The 24,501-nt window shown below is 41.7% G+C and overlaps 1 protein-coding gene across 20 annotated transcripts in view; it reads right to left on the bottom strand.

The window, feature by feature from the left end:
• ppfia1 (PTPRF interacting protein alpha 1) overlaps positions 1 to 24,501 on the bottom strand; it is a 46,987-nt gene that overhangs the window by 2,518 nt on the left and 19,968 nt on the right. For 4 of the 20 annotated variants that reach the window (XM_032561581.1, XM_032561590.1, XM_032561583.1 and 1 more), the window contains exons 9-32: positions 24,345 to 24,479; positions 21,855 to 21,887; positions 21,323 to 21,406; positions 20,703 to 20,834; positions 19,562 to 19,624; positions 19,380 to 19,459; positions 18,590 to 18,740; positions 18,392 to 18,397; positions 18,008 to 18,228; positions 16,950 to 17,187; positions 15,627 to 15,656; positions 14,128 to 14,252; positions 13,873 to 14,045; positions 13,167 to 13,260; positions 12,822 to 12,833; positions 12,015 to 12,096; positions 8,776 to 8,976; positions 8,443 to 8,505; positions 6,296 to 6,322; positions 4,486 to 4,661; positions 3,445 to 3,542; positions 2,007 to 2,182; positions 314 to 382; positions 69 to 237 (exon numbers count right to left, since the gene is read on the bottom strand). In XM_032561581.1, coding sequence (XP_032417472.1) covers positions 69 to 237; positions 314 to 382; positions 2,007 to 2,182; positions 3,445 to 3,542; positions 4,486 to 4,661; positions 6,296 to 6,322; positions 8,443 to 8,505; positions 8,776 to 8,976; positions 12,015 to 12,096; positions 12,822 to 12,833; positions 13,167 to 13,260; positions 13,873 to 14,045; positions 14,128 to 14,252; positions 15,627 to 15,656; positions 16,950 to 17,187; positions 18,008 to 18,228; positions 18,392 to 18,397; positions 18,590 to 18,740; positions 19,380 to 19,459; positions 19,562 to 19,624; positions 20,703 to 20,834; positions 21,323 to 21,406; positions 21,855 to 21,887; positions 24,345 to 24,479 — 2,638 coding nt within the window. The remainder of the gene's footprint in view (positions 1 to 68; positions 238 to 313; positions 383 to 2,006; positions 2,183 to 3,444; positions 3,543 to 4,485; positions 4,662 to 6,295; positions 6,323 to 8,442; positions 8,506 to 8,775; positions 8,977 to 12,014; positions 12,097 to 12,821; positions 12,834 to 13,166; positions 13,261 to 13,872; positions 14,046 to 14,127; positions 14,253 to 15,626; positions 15,657 to 16,949; positions 17,188 to 18,007; positions 18,229 to 18,391; positions 18,398 to 18,589; positions 18,741 to 19,379; positions 19,460 to 19,561; positions 19,625 to 20,702; positions 20,835 to 21,322; positions 21,407 to 21,854; positions 21,888 to 24,344; positions 24,480 to 24,501) is intronic. The other 16 variants (XM_032561594.1, XM_032561596.1, XM_032561595.1 and 13 more) reach the window with 12 other exon arrangements.

The following is a 24,501-nucleotide window of genomic DNA, read 5'->3' on the forward strand; positions in this document are numbered from 1 at the left end:
AGATCTATTTTCCTCCAGTCAGAAAAAAGTGGAGACATGCAGGGAGAAGCTTGGCTCCTGCCGCTTACCGTCCATGGGGCTCCTCTTTGGCTGCGCGGAGGGCGACGCGGCGCTGCTGCTCGTCACTCTGAAGTTAGCAGGCAGCGTGTCGGACGCACCCAGAGACATTCCTCTCATGTCTTTGGGCCTGAACTTCTTCCTCCATGAGGGAGCGCGCCGGAAGTTCTTGTCGTCATCCTGGAGGAAAGATGGCGGACGGTCATCCTGAGAGCGGATCTTACCAACAGTATGGGTCTCTGTGTCGGTTTCTCACCTCCTCCACCTTCCTGTCCGCGCCGACGGCCATCAGGCTGCTGTACTCGCGCTCCAGCGCTGCTCTGGCCTGCAGGTACACAACAGACGCATCTTTACACGCAATTTAGCGTTTTTGGTCATGAAACCTTGAGCAACTCCTGTTTTTTGGCACCTGTAGAGTTCCAACACATCATACACCAGTTTGTAGTTTACATATTTTACGCTTTAAATATGTAAACTACAAACCACAGACTGCAAATAAACAAATAAGGGTTTCCCTGCAGGGATCAACGCTGGGAATATTATCTCGTTTTCTAAAAATAAATACTCTGGTGACGATAATAATCAGATTGTTTTCACTGGCAGCCTTGTTTCAGTCAGTAACTCTAAAAACAAGGCAGACAGAATTTTAGAGATAAAGTGAAAACCCAGTTTGGTTCATGAAGTTCAATAAGCTGGAAAAAGTCACGATGTCCATCTTTTTATATATATGGAGCTTAATCAGGTATTTTTACATTTTATATACAACTTTTTCATTTTTATTTAGTATTTTTTATTGGTTTTTTTACTTTTTGTGAATATTTATATGTATTACATATTTTATAAAAATAGTTTATATAACATTTAAAATTAATTCAAAGAATCCTTGTTTTATATATGCATGTATTTTAATTAAAATAAAATGTATAAAAAATAGGTATTTTTCATTTAAAGACAGGATTACATTCGAATGCAAACTCAATAAAACACTGAAGTGTTACACAGAGAGGAGAGAGAAAATACAATAAATAAATAATTTATGGAGTAGTTATTTAAATGTGTATATTTTTTTAAAAGTAGAAACAATTACCAAAATAATTTATTAAATATACCTATAATTAAATGTGGGTCAATAAAATGTATTGATTTCATTTTAAAAACTAGATATTTCATGTTTCAGCAAAAAAAAACTAACAAAAAAAACAATTTCATCCCAGTTTGATATGGCTCTGAATCAAGTTTTTAAACTAAAATCCTTCTCCATAATGCATCAGCATGGTGGCTGAATGTTGAGCTTCCAATGAAAACTCAAAACTCCTGTCAGGATTTAAAGTTAACAGAAAACATGAGCAGCAGGTGAAGACAAGCTGGGAGGAACTGAAACACACGGAGAAACTCGGCCAGTAAGAAACACTTTTAAGGCAGAAATGTGTCTCTGTCTCCTGGGTCGTTATTGTAGGACGGAGGTCAGAGATTGTTTACATGTTGTCTTCATCTTGTTTACGTTGAAACTCTCCTGATTTGGGATTTAAGGTTCAAACAAGTTTCCACATAGGCAAGTCCTAATCTCAGATTTAATCATTATTTATTTATCTTTTCCTCATCAAACCTTCCATTGAATATTGACTCTTAGTTAAAACTTTCCTGTTTTATTTAATCTAAAACCATTTAGTTCCACGGCAATATTTACTCTCAGATTATCTTACAGTATTATCTTCAGATGACACACCCATCTACTCAGGAAGCCCCGCCCACTTCAGGGGCCATTTCCTTCACCGCCTACATGTTTACATCACAACGGGCGAGTATATGCAGAGTGTGTGTAGGCGTGTGTTGATGTGTGTGTACCTGCGTGTTCTGGTGTGTGTACCTGTGTGTTTGGGTGTGTACCTGTGTGTTCTGGTGTGTACCTGTGTGTTCTGGTGTGTACCTGTGTGTTGGGGTGTGTGTACCTGTGTGTTCTGGGTGGGGATCTGCAGCAGCAGAGCCAGTGAGTTGTGGTCGAAGCTTTCGTCCAGGGCGAGCAGCGCTCCGTGAACGCCGCTCTCGTAGAGGTTGCTGCTGTACTCCTTGAGGCCGATGGCCTGGACCCAGCCGATGACGCGCTCGTTGGTCCACACCAGAACGTCTGAAGGGACAGAAACACAAACCTTATCGTTTAAAGAGAGCCTGTTTTGGTTCTCCACGGTTCTCAAACTGTGGTAGGCGTACTACTGGTGGAACGTTTGAGCTCCACATGAGGTTTTTCCTGTGGATCTGTGAACACAGAACCTGGGAGTGAATCAACCTGCAGAGGCTTTGCAGCTGTTGTTCATTATTCTGATTTAAATGCTTTCATTTAAACACTGCTGTTGTAACTTTGCTTCAATCACTGTCCCAGGTTTGTTTGGTAGCATTACATTGCAGTTTACATCCCTATGCCTTTTTTTAAACTAACACTACTAAACCATTAGAAAAACACATTTTAAAGTTTGTTTTGTTATAAGGAGCATTTCTGGTAAGTTCTTCATTAGTTTCTTTTATACTCATAAATGCTACAGCCTGAGCAGGTGTGTGGGCGGGGCTGGCCCAGCATTTCCTGTTTTAACATGTATGATGTCACTGATCGCATCACCGGGTTCAACGAAATGGAGTTTTCTTTTTTGTTTTGTATTGTTTGTCTTCCTTTAAGTAACTTTTGAGTTGCCCTGTACTAGGGCAACTCCAGAATATTTTGCAGAGATAAATGTCTCTTACAAACTCATAAACTCAATCTAATTTATGAGTTTGTAAATTAGATTCACAATCTTATTCCTGATTCTTTGTATAGATTTTGTTGTTTGGTTTGACCAGTTTTCTCATGCCATGGTCTAATGAAGAGCAGGTGTGTTGCTTATTTTGTATAAAAATAACAGCTTATGGATACTTTGGATGGATGTCAGAAAACAAAAAGATGTTGAGAAATAAAATCCCCCAGAGCAACTTGGACCTGGCAGTTCATGTTGCTTTCTTTTCACTTTTTTGACAGTTTGACAACACTACCTCGCATCATTGTTTAAAGAGCTGGACCGGGTCTGTGGGCCAGTTCTGTGGTGGAACCTGGTCCAATAGGTCTGGGCAGAAAACATCTAGAGGAAACACTGCAGCTTTCTCAAAAAGTTCTCCTGTTCTTTCTTTATGAACCTCAAACTGATTTTTCTCCAATGCCCAGAACTCAAGCAGAGACTTTTTCCTGAAAACAATTCATTTTTATATTTAGATGCACCAGGAAGTTGGCTGTGGAGCAAATTTAATGTGTGCTAAACTGTAAATAAAATTTGTTTTATTAGTTTTTGTAGCTTGGATGCGTTCGCTGAAACCTGCAGTGTCAGGGAGCCACCAGCAGGAGGAGCTGGTCAGGTGGTTTGTTACCTGAAAGCTCCAGCTGGGACTCCTCTCTCCTCCTCTCCAGCTCCTTCCTGTCGTAGTTCAGCCGCCGCAGACACATCACGCCACACTGGAAGCTGTTCCTGTTGCACAAACACAAACTCAGCAGTTGGGTCAAGTTTATACACACACAGGCACCGCACACACACACACACACACACACACACACACACACCCACCCACACACGGTGTCAGTTTACACGTTTACTAAACATTTAATAACTAAATATTTAACAACTTTTTCCCTCTAACGTAAAATCTACATAAAATGAACTGAGCTTTATTGTAAATGAAGAGTGGTTTGCTTTAACTATTCATCCCTAGGTATTCTATGAATAAAGCAATTTATCATAAATACAGGAAACAAGAGAAAGCATCAGTGATTCTGTTTATTCCATCACTGTTTAATTACAGCAAAAAATGTGAATTTAATGCTTTAAAATAATAAATTATTCTTGTTTAAATGTTCTCTCATGTTCCTGGTCAATATTTTATTAGGACTGTTACTATTAGAACTATACTGTTTGGGTTTCTTCTCTTCTCCAAGCTAAAATTCCAGAGTTCTGTTTATTTTACAGGTAAACTTAAAAAGCTGCAATGAGTTCACAGCAGCTTTTTCCACAGAGGTCAGGATTCCAGCAAGCAAGAAAGAAAGACAGTCAGTCAGTAACTGAGAAAGTCAGAGAGTTTGTAAGCAAATGAGAAAGTTGGGAAGTCAGTCAGGATGGATGCAGGATTTAAACAGGATGGGGAATAATGTGGAAGTCCAAACATTTTTTCAGTCTGTAGGAACCAAACTGATTCATACTGTTGGATTTAATAATCTCTCCATGAATGAATGAATGGACATACTTAATTAATCCCAGAGGGAAATGTACATATTTCAGTACAACCCATCCAAACATTTAGACGGGTGTCTGAGGTTGCAGCCCTTCACCAGAGGAGGCGCCACCCTCTCACTTCAAGCTGAGACCTTTTCCTGTTTAAGTCTTTAAGGCTGCTGCATGTGAAGGTGTTGAGCCGTACCTGTGGAAGCTGTCCACCATTTTCAGCTGCCCCCTCAGGTCCTTCTTGGTCAAGTGGTCCAGCATGCGGGCATCCACCAGGGACTCCATGAAGTAGGAGCGGTACTGAGGCAGACCCAGGCTGGGCAGCCACTCGTTCCCGATCCACTCGTGGTTCATGTCTCCGTACGCCAGCGTCTGCAAGGCCACAACAAACTGGGCTTAGAGCGTCAGAAAGAAAATAATCCACCAACATTCTGGTTCCTTTAACAACAAAAACAGCAAAACTGAGATGAAAACTTTATAGAGACGTAAAGATTTTTTTTACATTAAAGCTTCTGCAGTTTATTAATGGAAGAGTCTTTGGCTAATGATGCCAAAAACAAATGTTTTATGAATTTATTCTTTTTATAAAGATGTTGAATAATATTTTATAAACGTCAATGTCTAAAGGAAAATCCTGATAAAATAAGATAATATGTACCCTGTGGTTGAAGTCTGAACATCAACAAAATGCATTAAAATAACAAGAAATGTACAGAAAATTAACTCATCATGCATTTTTTTAACTATTGTATTAAAATATGTAAACTTATACCAGACCTCTTGCATTCAAAAGCAGTTTGAAATAAATCTTTGTTCTTAACTAATTTCAGGAAGTCAAAAATTGACTTTTCCTTACCTGGTTTACTCAATAAATAGTTTACTGTCCACATTATTTTTTATTATGTCTTGTGTCTTTTTTTTGTCAGATATCTAACAATAAGAGAAGAATTATTGTTAATGTTTCTGTTAACTGTTATCAATAAGAGAAATGTACATATTATATAACATATTCTAGTAAATATATGCAACAACATGAATAAAGCCAGTAGTAATATTAAAGCAGCTGCAACAAGTCAAACAAACAAAGTCCCAAAATAAAGATTTTGATCAATATTTGTTTCTTGTATTATTGTTGCTGTTAAGGCCAATATTTACTGATCGGCCAATACTGATGTTAATATAATTCCCAGTGGTGGCCAATGCTAACTAAAAAGTTACTAACGCTACCCACCATGCGTCAACGACAGCATGTGTTATATCGCCCTCAGCAGGTTAACCATGGTAATTACACATTTATCTGTACAGTTTGACTTCAGGAAGTGATTCTCTGTGACAAAACTTCCACACAGTTTCAGTTTTATAAATGTTGAGTTTTGCTAACTCTGTTGGTGATTCAGCCTAATTGACCATGGCAGGAATTCAGTAGATTTTAAACTGTTTCCTGTGAAACTACAGCAGCAATGCATTCTGGGAAAAGAATAAACTTAAATTTACTAAACCGAGAGGAAAAGGAACTGCTGCGTAAATAGTCTCCACCCACTTCAAAATAAAAGCATGAATATGAACATTTATTTGAATTTCAACAAGTAAATTAGTGTTTTAGAATTTATCTGGCAAAATTAAATTAGGGGAAGCTAAACGCTCTAAATGGTTTCAAAGTTAAAGTGCTCCCGCAGTGGCCCATCACTGGTTGTTCCTGCTATGAAAGTGACGGCGAAGCACAACATGAAACATTGAATAAATTAAGTGATGAAGATTCATAAAGTAAGATGTTCCACATCCTGGGTTATATTTATAAAACTGGGTCGCATTTTCTTAATTTAACATTGACAGTCGCATCAGTTTGCTTCTGAAGTATTTTTAGTGTTTACAGTATTTATTCAGCTGTTTTATTATTTCTGATTTTTTAAAATAAATTAGAATAGTGAAGAAGCAGCTTCTCAGTGTGAGCCCATGCTACGGGTCCATCAGAATAAAAACGGGGTTCTGGGGGAATGTGTGCCAACCTGGGCCCAGCTGCCCTCGTCATCCTCCTGGTGTTAGCGTGGTTAGAGTGAGCATGGTGAGAAGAACAGAAAGGCGTGGGGTTAGTGAGGCGGCCGTGAAGGGTTAGAGCAGCTTCACGTGAAAAATACTAAAAACATACAAGTGAAAAAATAATCAAAACAAAGGCAGGAAAAAAGCTATGAAAGACGGATTCATTTATTTGATTAAAGAAAACCTGATTTTGTTCTAATTTTATCTAAAATAAACAAGTTTAGGTGTTGATCTTTTTAATTGTTACATCATTTCAGATCTTTGCCAATAAAGCCCTTTTCAGACGTGACGCACCTAGTGAGTGTGTATTCAGTCACTTCTGCTGCTCCGGATTCATTCATGTCTGTAAAATGCTTTTTATTCAGAGGGTAATTTGACTGAAAATCGATCCGCCATTTTGGAGGAGAGACAATTGATTTTGCTGCTATAGTTGTGCTGTCATGACAGTCACTTCATTAGAAATATAGTGTTTTGCACACAGATATACAGTATGTAGTTCCATCAGATAAAAGTATCTAGTTTAGGACCAATTTTTAAATTATTTTTCACATTATAGTTCACTACATAATCCATGACTAAAGTTTCTCCAATAATCTGCAGGATGTGAACATCCCAGTGTCCTAATCAATCAGAGGGTCAATCAGATAAGATTCAGACTTCAGTGGCTGAGTAAGTGGGTTTATTTTTAATCAAATGTGTTTTTAGAGAATAATTCCACTGTGATTTATGATCAGTCTTGGCTCAAACCCAGATCAATTCATTCCTTCAGGACGGAAATCCAGGATATATAAACTTTTCCCTGGTGAAACTTTCAAAGCACGTTTTCAAACTTTCCAGTTCCACACTTTGGAGATGAAAACAAATCAAATGATCTAAATAATTCACTATTATATGACATCATTATTAACTTTATTAATAATGTCTTGTGATAGTTTTCGACAGCAGGGAGAAGATAAATTAAAATATAATAAAATTCTATGTTTTGAAGTCTCTCACACACTTTAAACATCTGATGCTAATTTATCACTAATTTAACAAAAATCCTCCAATTTCAATAACTTTGTATAACGTATAAGATATAAGCCAACCTTTCTTTCAATTACACAGATCAATAAGTCACTGAACCATTACAAATAATAAATACTAAACATTAAATAAAAACTATTCTTGCTAAGTTTTCTGGTGTTTAGCAATTAGAAATAAAGTTGGTAAATCTAACTAACTTAAAACAAGGAATGTCTGAATTAATATTACAGGTTTGTCTTTTTATGAGGTGTATGAAAATATCTGGTTTAAAAAACTTTTTCCATGTTTAAGCTTTTACTCAAGTTTGCAAATTATTACAAAACTGTGCAGTTTGATTGTCAAGAACTTTATGCAGAAATCTAGCATTTGCAAACCTTGAAAACCTTGGAAACTCTGAGATTATCCAGGAGGTCCTTTAGATACAACGAAATGTCTGAAAGGGGCTTTATGTGCAAAATGTTCACAATGATCAAACAGCGGTGGGAGAATAAAATCACCATAAAAACTGCCTGGTTACAAAGAAACTTATCTTAGCACCATTTTAATAGGAAAACCAAGAAGAAATAAAGAAATTATTATTTAAAAAACTAATCAACTATGAGGCAGAAACACAAACTAAACCAGCAGCACAGAACTGGCTAGCCAAGCAGAAAGAAGGGAGCGACGGCTTCAGGCCGCCTGCAGGGCCTCGGGCCGCCTGAGGCCCTGCAGGCGGCCCGAGGCCCTGCAGGCGGCCCGAAGCCGTGCAGGCGGCCCGAGGTCCTGCAGGCGGCCCGAGGCCCTGCAGGCGGCCCGAAGCCGTGCAGGCGGCCCGAGGTCCTGCAGGCGGCCCGAAGAGCTGCAGGCGGCCCGAAGAGCTGCAGGCGGCCCGAGGCCCTGCAGGCGGCCCGAGGCCCTGCAGGCGGCCCGAAGAGCTGCAGGCGGCCCGAAGAGCTGCAGGCTGCCCGAGGCCCTGCAGGCGGCCCGAAGAGCTGCAGGCGGCCCGAGGTCCTGCAGGCGGCCCGAGGCCCTGCAGGCAGCCTGAAGCCGTGCAGGCGGCCTGAAGCAGACGTCAGCAGCAGCGGCGCCCAGCTCATCCGGGTGGACTAACCGTGGGAGGTGTGGCTGCCAAACTTTCCATCTCCTCATGTGTGACCCAAACGTTTCCTGTAGACTGACCATGTGACACCCCCCAATCAGAAGAGTGCAGAATGGAAACAGTGATGAAGGACAGAAACAAGGCAGGAAGGAGAAAAACAAAACAAACCGGGGAGAATTGGTTGTTAGAAAAAGACAAAAGTGACTCATTAGTGCGTGTTAAAAAGTGTTAATGCATTAAAAACATGCTGTAAAAAATGCCAGGAGTGTGTCAACGGAGCACTGAGGGGATAAAGTGTGTGTGAGAGCAGCGTGTGTGTGTGTGTGAGGATGAATGGGGCGGTACCGTTCTGGAGGTGGGCGGGGCCGACGGGCTGGTGAGGGACATGATTTCCTGGATGGCCAGGCGCAGCTTGAGGCGGTGCAGAGGGTTGCTGATTCCGATTTCTCTTTGGATCTCCGTGTCAGACAGTGCCGACATGATGGCCCCGCTCTTCACGTTGGCTCGGCAAGCCGCCACGTACCAGGCCGGCATGCCCACCCACAGCTGGCCACAGGGGGGCGGCAAGGAGACAGGACAGGTCAGTAAACTGGAAATCAAACTGGTTTAACATGTTTTCTACAGGAGCTACCTGTAGAAAACATGTAGCTAATCTGGTCAGTGAACCAGATTGAAATACGCTGAGGAGGATTCCTGATATTAATACAGATCCTGATTCTACCCAGGAAAACTCCGTGAGCAATACACACATTTCAGTTCTCAAGATTCAAATAAACTGATTCAGTTCTCTTTCTAAACTGTCAGTGTGAAGCTTTATTGTTTGTTTTATTTGCTTATGTAAAAACATGCATAAAAATTTCCATCAGCTCATGGTACAGCAGATCAGGGATCTCATGATATCTGATCACTTTTGGAGCATTTTCATTATGGGATGCTGCTTGTAAATTTAGTCAAAAACTAACAGCAACAATAATTTAGTCTGTCAAGTGAATGAAAATGGAGGTTCATTTTTCAAAGTCATATATTCACCATGATATTCACTCATTCATAAATGTCACAGCTTCAACTTAAATATTTAAACATTTAGCTTGGTGTTAAAAATTTAGTTTAAAAACAATATATTAGGTTCAAACAAGACGTTTAGCTCAGAGCTGAATATCTAGTTGGAAGCTTGCTAACTAGATATAGTTTGCTAACTAAATATTTAGTTTGAATCTCAACATTCTCAACTAAATACTTAGTTTCAAGTTCAATAAATAAAACGTGGTTTTGTTGAAGCAAAACTTTCCACAAACCTTAAAATCTGTTTAGCAGAATGTGATTTTATTATTCCAGAGTTTTCCTTCAGTTCTATTTACATACAAGTATTATAGCATAATCTAAAGCAGTGGTCCCCAACCACCGGTCCGCGGACCGGTTGGTACCGGGCCGCGCAAGAAATAATGAACTACTTCCGGATCTTTTATTATGAATATCCTAAACCGGATTTTACCGGTTACGTCTTGCGCGTCAAAATTGAGCCAACTTGCAGCAGAATGAGTAACAAACAGTGTTGTATAAAGTACTGAAATCTCAGAGTCAAGTAAAAGTACAAGTACCTCTCCAAAATACGACTTTGGTAAAAGTCGAAGTCACTGACTGAAATGTTACTTGAGTAAAAGTCTTAAAGTATCTGAAACGTCTTGTACTTAAGTATGGAAATTACTGTAAAAATGGATGTACTCAAGTAATGTAATGAAAAGTACAAGTAAAAAGTAAAACAAGGCAAGTGTGAATGACATTTCTTGTATTTTGGTAAACTTGTCAAATAAACTTAAAATAATGTACCCAACCAAGTGCAGGCAAAATGAAACCTGCTAATAAATTGTTCCAGTTTTAAAGAGTAGCACATGTTAATGGTTTGTGGTTTTGAACTTGCATGCCTTTCCTATATTCGTTAAATTTAGTCTAAATTGCTATCGCTATGGCTTCTGTCCCCCATTGAACTAGGGTGACCAGACGTCCTCTTTTTCCCGGACATGTCCTACTTTTCAGACCTAAAAAGATGTCCGGGGGGAATTTAAAAATTGTCCGGGATTTTGGTCAACTGCCTCAAACACATTACATAGCTTACAGTGCATTATAGGGCACGGCGCTGCGTGTCACGTAATCCCTGAGCCGCGTCAGTGCGGGCAGCACTCTTCTGTGTCCCTCCCTCCCACCCGCTGTACGGTGTTCTGATTTCTGATTTCCCCAACAATGGGAGAAGCGAAACAGGTGTATCCTATTGGAGGTGATGAACAAGCCCAGGCAAGCAGGCTACGGACTTTGTTCGGTAGCCTACTTGCTAATCAGTAGGTGGGGTCAAAACACTTTGTTTCTCTCTCTCGCTTTTTTGTAACGAGTAACTAAACCACACATTGAAAATGTATCGGAGTAAAAGTACGCAATTAAGTTCGGAAATATAGTGAAGTAAAAGTGAAAGTCATCAAAAATTTTCATACTCGAGGAAAGTATGAAGTACTCCAAAATATACTTAAGTAAAGTAGTGAAGTATTTTTACTTCGTTACTATACAACACTGGTAACAAAACAACATCAGAGTACAGTGAACCCTCGCTGTTTCACGGTTCACCTTTCACGGTCTCGCTGCTTCGCGGATTTGCATCGTGCATTGTGTTCTGCATTCTGATTGGCTAAACAGTCTCTCCGCTTCTTCTCTACCTGTGTGTCAACAACGTTGCGGTTTAATATGTACACGTACGTAAAACAGCTTGCCAAATTTAACATAATCCATGGTGGCATGTCGGTTTATAAGAATCTTTTTGCCCAGAAGAAAAAAGAGCGACAGCAGCTACCGATAACTATGTTCTTCTCTGGAAGAAACACACCTGCACCGCGGGCTTTAGAAGAAAAAAAAAAAAACGCTACAGAGCGGAGTCAGGCTGCAGCAGCTCAGTCAGAAGAGCAGTGAAATACACGTGAGTCACTATTTGTCCTACTGTACTTTGTTTTGTTTTTTTTCATAATAATTTTTTATTTTCTCCCTTTCTAATCCAATAACTCAGGTCGCGGTGGGGCGGCGCTGATCTCCGCAATTCGGGCACGGGAATCCGCTTTGAGTTCATATTAAAATTATTATTTTACAGTACAGTAGTTATTTGTAAAAAAAAAAAAAAAAAAGTTTATACAGTACTTTTTATTTGTTAAACAAATGTTTGGGCCTGTAAAGAGGTTTTGTTCTTTGGTTTCAATGCATTATGGAATATTTCATTGTACATTAATTGTAAAAAAATAAAGGTTCCTACTTCGCGGATTTCGCCTACCGCGGGTTCTTTTTGGAACGTAACCGCCGCGAAAAACGAGGGTCCGCCGCAAAATTGCGAAGGGCTGACCGGTCCGCGCGACTAAAAAGGTTGGGGACCACTGATCTAAAGGGCAAGATGGCCCTAATTTTTAACTGCTACTCCATGAACATGCCTTAAATCTGACCTCCTCCCCGTGTTTCAAACATGAAAACTCTCTGATGAGTGTCACAAGTTTTATTTACAAAGATGATAGTTAACAGTTTGCCCTAAAACTTAACTTTAATTTGAATTTTCCTACCTCTAACCAAGCCACCACGGTGGGTCCGTCCCACTGGGCGAATGGCAGGCCCTGCCTGCGAGCCTCTTCCAGTAACTCATGCCTGTCGCACAAAAACAATCAAGTTAACAACCAATGTATATTCCTGCAGACAATCTGAAAGCCTTTAGTATTTCCAACATGCAGTCAGTCATGTTCACCGTTTAAATCCCAAAAACTGTCAGTGACATGCACACTCAGAACCAAGAGCAGGAGTTTGAGAGGAAACAGAAAGGGAAACCTGGGAGGAGTTCTGGAAAACTCTCCTACACTTCAAACACAAACTGCAGGGTTTCACGTTTTAACGCTAGTTCTGCTAGCTGCTGTAGCTAACTGGGAACAGAGCTTCATCAGAGAGGCCAATCATAAAACAGGTTGAGAGTAAATCTGCAGGAACATGACATGCACATCCTGACCTGTAATCACCTATCAGAGGTCTGAACCGTTGCTACAAGACTCAAACACATTTTATATATTTAACCACTAGATGGGGCTGCAGCATCGACAAATTTAAAGCAGAATAAAATCTAACATTGAAATTAGGTCACACAAAAATCCAATGTTTCAATCAGAACTTTGAGCTCTGGGAGGTGGAAATGTTCTCCCAGTGAAAAGCAGCAAACACACATTCCTGTTAGTGAAGCTCCTCTGTGGAAGGCAGGTAGAGAGCAGCATGGGAAACCAACAGGCATTCAAAAGGGACAGCTGTGTGGGGTCCTGGAGAGTTACTGGCTGGGGAAGAGTGAAGCCAAGAATGGGAGGAAGACGAGGCAACGTGAAGCAACTTACCCGGTCTTTGGACTACTCATGGAATGAGAGGAGGATGGTGGAAAAGAGGAGGAGGGTGGGCAAACAAAACAGAAAACAATGAACTGATGCCAAATCATGGAAGCAACAACATTTATGGTGCCTGTGGTGTGCCTGCTCAGAAATCACAACAAAAGGAAAACAGTGAATTATTCTAGGTGCTGGCTGTGATGAAGCAAGTGGGTGTGGAGTGGAAGGAGTGAGTCGGTGGAAGTAAGTGAGCGTGAAGCAGCATTAAACTGAACACACTGCTCATCATGTTGTGCATTAGTGGTGTCCTGCGCAGCAGCATGGTGCGTTTTACACAGCAGGAAGCAGATAACTCACTTCTTCTGGAGCTTCCTGTTCTTCTCAGAAGGACCTCCTAAAGTTCCCATTCCCAGACCGTCCTTTGGAGATCCGTCTGCATCAGGGGTGCCGGCTACAAACACACAATCCACGCTGAGATCAGATCCACTGATCCAAACTAATACTCTGGTATCTTTCTAATAAATACTCCAGGTTGTTTCAAGGTCAGAGACGGGACTGAAGTTTGGGACTCGTACTCGAGTCGAACTTGGAATTGCATTCAAAAGACTTCAGACTCAACTCGCGATTTAAAACTTGGGAAAAGAATCTTTTACTTGAATGTTTTTTGTGTTTTTTTGAAAATCTCCCCTCTGAATAATCAACTGCCTGCATCACTGAACCGCCATCTTGGTAGACAAGAGCAGCGTAAAGCATAGATGAACTATGGCTTCATACTACTTCATACTACTCAAAAATTGTATTGACTAGCAGTTTTAATGTACTTATATTGTTAATAAATTAGGTAGAGAATGAGTTTTAAGCTTGTGGCTTGTTTATTGTTGTCATAGCAACTCCACAGCAACTGTCGTGACAGTTACCATGATGGCTGTCGGCCACAAAGTTCCTGGAAGTGAGACGTCACATGGGAAATATGTATTGCCTTTTCATTCATATCAACATGACACGTTCATTTTAAACCCAACAAATGAAATAAATGATGATAAATAAAAATGAAGAGCTGAACCTTGGCTCGGTGAGTCCTTCCCAGGACCGCTGGGCCGGCCCTTCTCCTTCTTCCCAAACAGGCGTCCGATGGAGGACTTGATGCTCTTCTTCTTGGCTGCTTTGTTGAGCGAGTCCTGGCTGCTGTTGCTGCTGCTGGGGTTGCTGCCCTGGCCGTCCTGCAGGCCTCCCAGCCTTCAGACACCAGATGGAGCCATTTCAAAACCAAACAGCAGAAACCAGGACAGCCCACAGGTCAGAAATCAGAAACTCCTACCCTCGAATGTCTCTGATGTCTTCATGGCTGGACGCGTGTCCCAGCTCCCTGTTCAGGCGCATGGAGCGCGGGGTGGTGGGGGGCGACGTCTCACACCTGATGGTGGCCTTGTCGTCCTGCGAAGACTGAGACAGAGCAGAGAGACGAGTGATGCTGCAACAGTTTGAGGTGAAACAAAATACAGAAGGTTCAGGTACTGGTGACCCGACCACTGCTTTCACAGAACAGAAACATCACAGAGCAGATCTCTGAACACGAGCAGCTGGGACAGGAGTGAAAAACATTTCATTCTTATTTTACAGCAGAAATCCCAGTTATTTCCATTAATCTACTTGATTTAACAGACTAATGCAGCCGATTGCTACATGCAACATTAATGTATTCAATTCAAAAATATTTTATTAATCCCAGAAGGAAATTAAATGGTGTAACTCATGTTTCCTCAAAAAATTGTTATGTGAACTGATTGCTATGGGAAGGGATGATCTCCTGTAGCAGTCTGTATTACTGCAGCTCTGAAGTAGCCTCTGACTGAAGACATTATGTTGTTACGTCACAGTCTGAGGATGCTCTGTTTGTACATAATACTCTCCATTTTGGGAAGAATCCTTCTTTGCACACTGACCTCTGCAGGTTCCCAGGTGTAAACCACCTTGTTGCTATGGTTACGAACAATAAAAAAATGCCCCCCAAAAAAGAAATCCCCGACCAGCTGTATAGCAACCAAAAGCAGTCACTCCCCTCCCCCAAAAAAGCCATGTTTCAGCCTGGAGGAATAAAGTCTTTAAAAAGAAAAATCTAATCTGCATTAGAAGGACTTTAGGGATAATAATGAGCTAAAATATAAATCTATAACCACAGTACTTAAACCAGACGTAACAGGAGGGAGACACCAGGGTTCAGCAGTGGAAGGATCTCTCTCTAAAACAGAGTTTAGCATCTTGCATAATATGGACTTTCATTCCTGAAACCTAGTTTTAATTTGACTTCCTGTTGAAACGTGAAAATAAACAACAAAACAAACAATAAAGAACTCAAATTATAATAAGTGAAGAAAAAATAGCCAACTTATGAGTGAAACGTTTGGGAGATGAGAAAGAACAGGATGTAAAGATGACAGATGATGGTGGGTGTTCAGTGAGAGAGGCCGTGGGGTGAGAGAGGTCGTGGGGTGACAGGGGCCGTGGGGTGAGAGGGGCCGTGGGGTGAGAGGGGCCGTGGGGTGAGAGGGGCCGTGGGGTGAGAGGGGCCGTGGGGTGAGAAGGGCCGTGGGGTGAGAGGGGCCGTGGGGTGAGAGGGGCCGTGGGGTGAGAGGGGCCGTGGGGTGAGAGGGGCCGTGGGGTGAGAGAGGCCGTGGGGTGAGAGGGGTCGTGGGGTGAGAGGGGCCGTGGGGTGAGAGGGGCCGTGGGGTGAGAGGGGCCGTGGGGTGAGAGGGGCCGTGGGGTGAGAAGGGCCGTGGGGTGAGAGGGGCGCTCCTGTAAAGCAGCTTTCTATTTTACCTTCCTGCGATGCTTGCGCAGGTCACTAGGCTGAAGCGTGGCAGAAAAAGGAGAGGAGAAGAGCAGTTAGTGAGCAGCAGATCAGAGCTGGACTAAAGCCACACTTATACAGGAAACCAGAAGAACACACAGTATTTCAATCTGTGATCAGTGTTAAACACACAACTCAATACGATCAGAAGCTGTTTTACTACTTATATTAAAAGAAACTCTGCAGAAGCAGCACTGCACACAGTTGGAGGACAGTAGCAAACCACGCTGGAGGATGGGTGCAGCCGACTTCATTTAGTTGTTATTCAATCTAAAAACAACCGTATGACAGGGTTAGCTGTGAAAAAGCAAGATAGCAGAGAATAGCTCCTAAATTTACGACTCGTCGCCGCTGCAGTGATACTTTCCCCTCGCAAAGAAGAGAAAAAAAAACATGGGAGGATTTATTCCCTCCTACATTCCTCACAAACCTGGCATTAGAAGAGCAAATAAACCACAAGTGTGCCACATTTTTGAGCCCCCCAGAGAAAAATACCTAATCACTCATTTCCTCCGCCCAGCCGGGCTGAGCGACTGATTACCAGCTATAAAAGGGAAACAGGAAGAGGAAAAATTCACTTAATTAGCAAAAATGTTCCCTTTTTTCCAGTCGTCAGTCAGTCAGGAATTAGTCCCGACTATCAGTGGCTTTCATTAAAACAAGAAATCATCCAAAGAAGAGACGCTCTAAAACAGACGCAACCGTAACATTTTATTCTTCAAAGCTTTTTATTTTGGAAAAGTTTTCCAGAAACGCACGCGCCGTCAGAATGGAGTAAATCCGCCTGCAGCTGCGTGTTTTGATCTGAAACTCTGAAGAGTGAAAGGAGCGAAAACTGAAGCTAACCGAAGCACGGCCAGGTGTTTCAGGTTTCTTCTTGGTATCGCTTCGACAACTCAAAGCTAATAAAACCTTCTTCCAGAGGTGCAGAGAGAGGCAGGACTTTCAAAAACTCACACTTCCTGTTTGGAGCATCAACAAATGCAAACAAAAGTGCAACATTCCACAGATTCCAGGTTTTCCAGCAGCTCAGAAGGCAGAGGAAGTGACGGGCTGCACCCACCCAGGAGGCTGATCCTCTGCAGGTACCTGGAAGTACGGGGCATAGCTACAGGCCTGAGGGGGGGGGCTGAAGCCCGCAGCACCATACGGCAGGTAAGTTAGTGTCTGCTGGGACAGGGAGCTCTGGATGATGTAAGGCTCATAGCAATAGTGCTACAGGCAGAGGCAGAAACAGTTATTAACTGTCTAAAGTTATCAGAATGCTTTACTGTTTAACTGGGTGACATTACCAGGGTCATGACCCCCATGCGGTCCAGTTCCCTGTTGGGGCTGCGGGGAATGCGTCTGGGGGTGGACTGGCCCGAGTTGGGCGGCGATCCGCCCAGCGATGAGCCGCCGCACAGAGACGGCGGGATGGAGCTGAGCGAGCGGAAACGCCCTCCAAGGCCGCCGTCGTTGCCGCCGCCGACGCGGCATTCGATCTCCTCCGCTCGGATCGCCGTGCTCTCCTTCTCCTCTTGGATCATCCTGTCGGGGTAAAGAAAGGAAATATTAGATTAATATTCCAGGAATGGTGGAAAAGCAATTCTAGTTTCACTTTAAACCAGTTGTTGTCCTTCTAGTTAACAACTACACAACACTTGTTGCTGCTCTGCTGCATAATATTTCACAAAAAAAATAAACAAAAAAAAAAAGTTGCTGGTTTAGTGCAACAAAATGTGAGCATAAAAACTTTTGCATGGAACGCAGCTATAAAGCCAGCTGTGTGTAACATCTACTTAGAAATATGATTTTAAAAAATCTATGCATTGTAATATTATTAAACACTATAACGCTACATAAAAATGATTTAAAACAAAAATATAACGTGAGATTACATAATATTAAATATGATATAAAAATAAATATATGAGAAAAGAAAAAATATAAGTATAAAATAATAAAATAGTAAATACAAACAATATAAAATAAATATAAAATAATGAATACATAAAAGCATACAAAGTAATATTTTATATAATATAGGATCCAAGATATAATACAATATTAAATACATATATTGTATAATGAAGAAAAAAATGTAATGACATGATATAAAGTTAATTAATAATAACAAAACACAATTAATATAATGTTATAATATGAAATAATGAAAAAATAATAGCATAGAATGAAAAAATATTAAATAAAAATAAACAATACAATATAAAATAAAATAACTTAAAATGATGAAGTTGCAGAATGCAACAAGTGAGGATCTGGTGAAAACTTAAACTCAGAGTTTGACCACAGCAGGACTGGAGAACAGGAAGGACATAAACATGAGAACATAACTCAGGATAATAACCTGATTTCATTGTTGATGGCGTCCAGCTGCTCCTGCAGCATCAAGGCGAGCGTCTGGGCGTCGGCCTGTCCCGGGGACAGCAGGTCCACCGAGCTGAAGATGGTCTCCCGGTCCTCCTCCAGGTCCGACGCGTCCATGTCGGTGTCGAAGGCCTGGGCCACGTTAGCCAGGACGTTAGCCTGCTGCATGCGCTCCCACTCCTGCTCGTTCAGCGTCTGCACCTGCAGTCAGGAGGACACACACATACACACACACACAGAGCAGGGGGCGTGATGTTTGGGACGCCAGCACGGTTTCAAAACGACAGGACAGAGGTCAAAGGTCAAACAGGCTGGTGAGTTTTAGTCTCAAGCGCTGACGGCGTTGCCAAGCAGACTGACTTACATGTCGCTGAAGTCCACAGATGGAGCAAACAAAAAGAAGCAGAAAAGAAGAGAATCGTCAGAAAGAGTTGGAGCATCGCAGAAACAGGAAGAGTGGAAAGATAAGTCAGAGGCTGCAGAGAGCGAAAAGGATCTTTAATCTGTTCTGGTTCGGCTCAGATCCTGCTGCTTACAGTCTCAGCAGATGAGAGAAGCTCACCTTGGACGGCTCGTCCCGCAGCGCCGCCACGCGGCCCTTCTGAGGCCGTCTCAGAACCAGAGCGCTGCCGTAATGATCCGAGTTGCTGTCCATCATGGAGGACGCCGACACCGGGTACCTGAAGTCAGGAGTGCTGCCCAGCTGAGAGCGCCTGGTGGGGGAGTGAGTCCAGAGCTTAAAGAGTCAGCACCGTATGCACATAGTGCCATCTTATAGCCCAATCAAGTAACTATCTTGCATTCAGATGTTATAAAAATGATGCATATATCAAATTTGACTTTTTAATTTAACGCTTGAAATTGGGCCACTGTCTCTTTAAAAACTCATGCTCTTTATGAAGCTCCGCCTTCAGGAAGTCATCCCAACATGGCTCCTCTTAACCCTTTGACAAGATTTTTACCCGCGCTGCTCTGAGCAGCAGCTCCTATGATGAGCTCAGCAGCTCCACCAGCTGTTTGCTAATTTCTGCTGGCTAGTCTGAAGGAGCTGAGAGGGGAAGCTGAGAGGGGAAGCCGTAGGGCAGCGCTGCTCTGTGAGGCAGGAGCTCAGAAGCTTGGAAACTGCAGCTCTGAGGAGGAGCTAGGTCCAACTCTGTGTTTTGGTTCTGAATGGTTGCCATGGAGACTAAAGGATTTCTATGTGTGAAAGAATAAAGGCAACACTCCAGTTTTTGATGAAGGAATAACATTATAACATGAAGTAAAGCTCAAAAAAGTCGATTTTACATAACACCGCCCCTTTAAACCAAACAGCAGACGGGGGTGTCCATGGTAACGGCTGGGATGTTTACCCGTGCAGTAAGGAGTTACTCCGGCTCCTGCCCTGCTCACTCTCTGCCCTCATGGTCTCAATCTGGATCAGGAGTTGCTCCTGCATGAACAAACATTCACACAGAGCAGCTGGGATGTTAAAACCCAACAAAATTTTACTTTAATTTAACGTAAAACGTCGATACAGGAAGCATTTCTTCACCTTCTCATGGTGAGAATCCTCAATCAGCTTCTTGGTGTGCTCCAGTTCTCTGATCAGGGCGTTCTGAACGGGGAGGAGGAGAATTAGGTCATGAGTCATGTTTCTGTATCAACAGATAATCGATCTAACAAGCTCCCAAATGCAGAAAGGATCGTAATAGTTTGTGTCCTGCTGGTTTGAAATTCCCTTTTCCAGGAATCAGACACTTTGAACAATTCAAGAACTTTCAAGGTAAGTTTTCAAACATTTCCAGCGCTACACTTTGGAAATAAAAAGCAATACAAATGAACCAAAAAAGACTTTCAATTCAAAATTCTATATTATTTGTTACTGTTATTAATATTTTATTTGTGAGGGTTTTCTACATTCTATAGCAGGGGCAAGAAAAACTAAAATATAACAACATTTTCTGTTTTGAAATATGTCTCTCACACACTTTATATGCGTGACTAATCCGAGAACAAAAAACTAATTTAACAAAAATGCAACAATTTAACAATAACATAAAATATAACACTCTTAAAAACTCACTGAGCCATTGGGAATAATATTTATTATTACACTGAAACAATCCAAACAAACCTAGTTAAGGTTAAGGACCTTCCTGATCTAACTTCTAAAATACAAAAAAAATCATAAAGAAAATCTCTAAAAAATATTCTGGCATTTAAATAAAAATAATACTGGTAATTCTAGCTGACTTAAAATAAGAACATTTTAGTCTGATTAACGTGTCTTTTTATTAGGTGTATGAAAATATCTGGTTTCAACCTTAAGTAATATTTTCCAAATTTAGGCTTTAAATCACACATTAGATTTCTTACTAAAATGTGCAGATTGAATATCAAGCATTTCAAAAACTCAAACACTTCAAGCCTTGAAAACATCCCATTGAAACTGAAGCATTTTCAAGGATTCCAAGCACCTTTATGAATCTTCTTTTAGCCTGGAAAGAAACACTTTTCCTCCCAAGAAGATTCCTTCCCTGGAATCATGGTCAACAGGCTCTCCAGGATTTCTTAAGTGACTCATTTCCTGTCCAGTCTCTGTTCACACAATGTATTTTGCTGCTCAAACTAAAGAAATGGGGGTAAACTGCGTGTTTGTGACCGGAGACGGCTGTAGGTCAGGTAGTGATCACCTTGTCCTCCAGAGCAGACATCCTCTCTTTGAGGTGCAGCTGCAGCCTCTCGTTGGACTCGGACAGCAGCTTGTCCACCGTCTCAGACAGACGTCTGTTGTGCTCTTCGTTCATCTTCTCTCGCTGCCTCGCCTGCAGACACAAATATTTCCAACAGGTTTCTGTCATGTCTGCACTGTAATCTGTAACCTATATCATCTTATGCATCAGTACAAATGTTACTTTTTTAGGATCAGAACATTTTCTTAATTCCCTTAGTGATACTTTCAGATATTTGTTTATTTTTTAATACTTTGTTTTATCTGATGGTCTATCATTTTACTGTTTCTATGAATGGGAGCTATGGACTGCCACATCATTTTCCTTCAGGATCAATAAAGTATATTCATCCATGTGTTCAGAGCTATAATTTAAACACTTGAAACATATGAAAAACATCATGGAAGCAGCAGCAGAGTGTCAGACCTGAACTCATAGTTACTCATATTTTAAATACTGTAAAACGGTGGGTTATTTGCTGCTGGGATTTCAGGAGCAAACCATGAACATGCAACAAGCAATGCAGATCGGCTGCATTGCTTCACATGTAGCTCAGACTGCAGGATTTAAAGTTTTCCCACCCTGAGCAGTTCCTGGTTCTTCTCCTCCAGCTGCGCCTCCATCTGTCTCAGCCGCTCCTCCACGTTGCCATGGCGCTCCTCTGCCTGAAAACAGAGGAAAATGTCAAAACTCCCCTCCCAATGATTGACCCCCATCCTAGAGAAGGACTCAGCCCTTACAGACGTGACCCCAACGCCCCTCTGAAGGATGGAGTCATCAGCATAAACAGAAAGAAACACAAAGAAATCATCTTTGACATCATTATAAAGCAGCAGCTTTAACAACAAAGACTCAAACTCAAAGAAAAACATTTGATAAACAGGTTAGTAAACAGGCTGATTTAATGATGGATTCCATCAGAATCTCCTGAGTTAAACCCAAAATCGACACCAGAACCCCACAATTCACCAGATTTTAATTTACAAACTGAATTTAACCAGGAGAGAGTTTGGTTGTTTTATTACTTTAACAAACTTTGAGTCATGTGACCATTAACAGTTTCCACCTGGTTAAGTTCAGAGAGAAGGAGCCCGGTCCATAAAACTGCTCTACCTTGGTCTGGGTCTCAGAGCCACACACATCACACTGAGGTTGGACATGAGGACGACGGCAGCAGCATGTCCACCCCACAGACCAGCAGGACACAGACAGAAAGAAGACATGTTCGTTTAACTCCAGAAAACAGAAGAACATCGATGATTAACCGGGGCAGCCTGACGTTCTGTTTGCACTTTCACAACTAGAACCGGAGACAAGCCGGTCCAACGCTGGGACGGACATGAGGACGACTCAGAGCTGCGCTTGGTGTTTACACCGGGTTTGGACATGGCCAAGCCGTCTTTCTCTGCCATGTTTTATATATGCGCTTTAAGCTGCAGCCACAGAGGAAGTGACTCCTGCCTCATTACATATGCAAGGAGGAAATGGCTTGGATGGCAAACAACCAGAGCTGGAAGAGAGTTAGAAAAACCTCCAACTTTAAACTAAATAGGTTTTAAAAAACCCAAAAGACAACTTATCTTTCCTGTAAGTCAAAGTGAACTGATCCATTAGGATAAAAACTAAAATAATTCTGCTTGTTGATCTGCAGTTGAAGGAACAGCAAACTAAAAAATTGCACTAATTATAAACATTAAGTCCACTAATGCTAAAGCACTACACCATCACAGTATTTTATTTTTTTATTTGTTTATTTAACCAACAAGCAAAATCAGATCCAGATATCCTTTCTGCTACTTACTTCTGCTTTCTGCTACTTAGCTAGCAGAAGTAAATGCTAAAAGTGCAATAACAACACGGTATTCAAATTTATTTATGTATTTTTTTTCATGCATTTGTTTAATTAACAACTGTTGCCTTGCAGCAAGAAGGTCCTGGGTTCGATTCCTGGCCCGGAGTCTTTCTGCATGTAGTTTGCATGTTCTCCCTGTGCATGGTGGGTTCTGTCCGGGTTCTCCGGCTTCCTCCCACAGCCCAAACACATGACTGTCAGGTTAATTGGTCTCTCTAAATTCTCCCTAGGTGTGAGTGTGTGTGTGCAGGGTTGTGTGTCCTGTCTGTCTCTCTGTTGCCCTGCGACAGACTGGCGACCTGTCCAGATGACCCCGCCTCTCGCCCGGAACCTTAGCTGGACAGGCACCAGCACCTCCTGACCCCACCAGGGACAAGGGTGTTAGAAAATGGATGGATGTTTAATTAACACCCCTGGTAGTTTGTTTATGTAAATCTTGTAGTCTTCTGTAAAACTCATTTGTTTGTTGGTTGCATATTTGCCATTTGCTCAAAGTTTTTAGAAAAAAAATGAAAGTGAGATGAGGAAATGGAACTGCTGAAAAAGCAGTCTTCACCCACTTCAAAATAAGAGCACAAACTTTAAATTACTTGAAAAATTCTCAACAGTTGAAGACCAAAACTTCAACATTGATGTCAAACTTTATTCAGCTGAAAGTTGAATAAGTTGAAAGTTGAAACAGCCAGTGATCACTTTAGAAATGATTTCCCTAAAATGAATTTAGTGGAAGCTAAATGCGCTAAACCTTTAAAATTATATTAGTGAAAAATTAGCTCAGCTGCTGGCGCATTAGCAGAAGTGTGTCCACAGCTGTTGATCTGGAATGGATCACAGCTGGTTTTGATGCACAAATGTCTCAGCAGCAGGACAGGATGCTGCTGTGTACACTGACCAGCAACAATTAGTTTTACTCTGCATTAAGCAGCAAAGTTGCCAACATGAACTTCATCTGAACAGTTTTACAGAAGCTGAATCAGTTTAAAACTCGGTTCTAGTGCCATGTAAATAATTACACAGTATTCTCAACACTTTGTTGGCCAGCATGTCACATAAACAGAGTATTGTTTTCTGCTTCGATAAAGGTTACAGATTCCTGTCCTCTGAGTTTCCAGGCTGAGCCGGGAACAGCAGAGGTTCTCCAAGACAAGAGTCCAACTATAAATGGATAAAAACAGAAGCAGGTTTCTAAAAATAGATCTCTGGATGTTTGGAGGCTTCCTCAGCAGCTCCTGCAGGAAGGCCATGGATGTCATCCTGATGGAAAACTGTAATAATCCTGGTCAGATTATAATTATGAACTCACAAACCGTCCTGGCTGAAGCCTGAGCTGATTCAGTTTTACTACAGCTCCAATAAAAGAGCGCTTTTTTGCTCAGCATGCAGGTAGCATCATACGGGTTGGCAAAAGAAGTGAGTCAGAGATGATTTACATTTACCAATGATAGACGCTAGCCAGCAGCTAGTCAGCGGTAGCCTCAACTACCTCAAATAACACGGTGAAAATGTCTTTGTGCGACTCAAACTTTTGACAGAGAAAAATAAAATATATAGAATAAACAATATGAAATAATCCTGCCATGACAAAACTTAAGACTTGTGATTAATGCATTTAAGGCCAACTCGTATTTTGTTTTATGAATTTCATTAATTTCAAAGCCTTAATTTTGAATACATGGACTTAAGGCTTTTTAAGGACATGCTGACACCCTGATCTACACCACGAAGCCCAGGGCGTTGGCAGGTTTTGGTACCTTGGTGAGGGCAGCGACCCTCTGGGCCAACTCAGCCTCCACCTCAGGCAGAGTCTCCGCCTTGCGGATGGTCTGCTGCAACTTCTGCTCGGCCAGCTCCAGCTTCTCCTGCAGCTGACGGTTTCTTTCCTCGGACTGAAAGAGGAAAGAAGTCATT

This window comes from Xiphophorus hellerii, chromosome 4 (assembly GCF_003331165.1).
Source record: "Xiphophorus hellerii strain 12219 chromosome 4, Xiphophorus_hellerii-4.1, whole genome shotgun sequence".
NCBI lineage: Eukaryota > Metazoa > Chordata > Actinopteri > Cyprinodontiformes > Poeciliidae > Xiphophorus > Xiphophorus hellerii.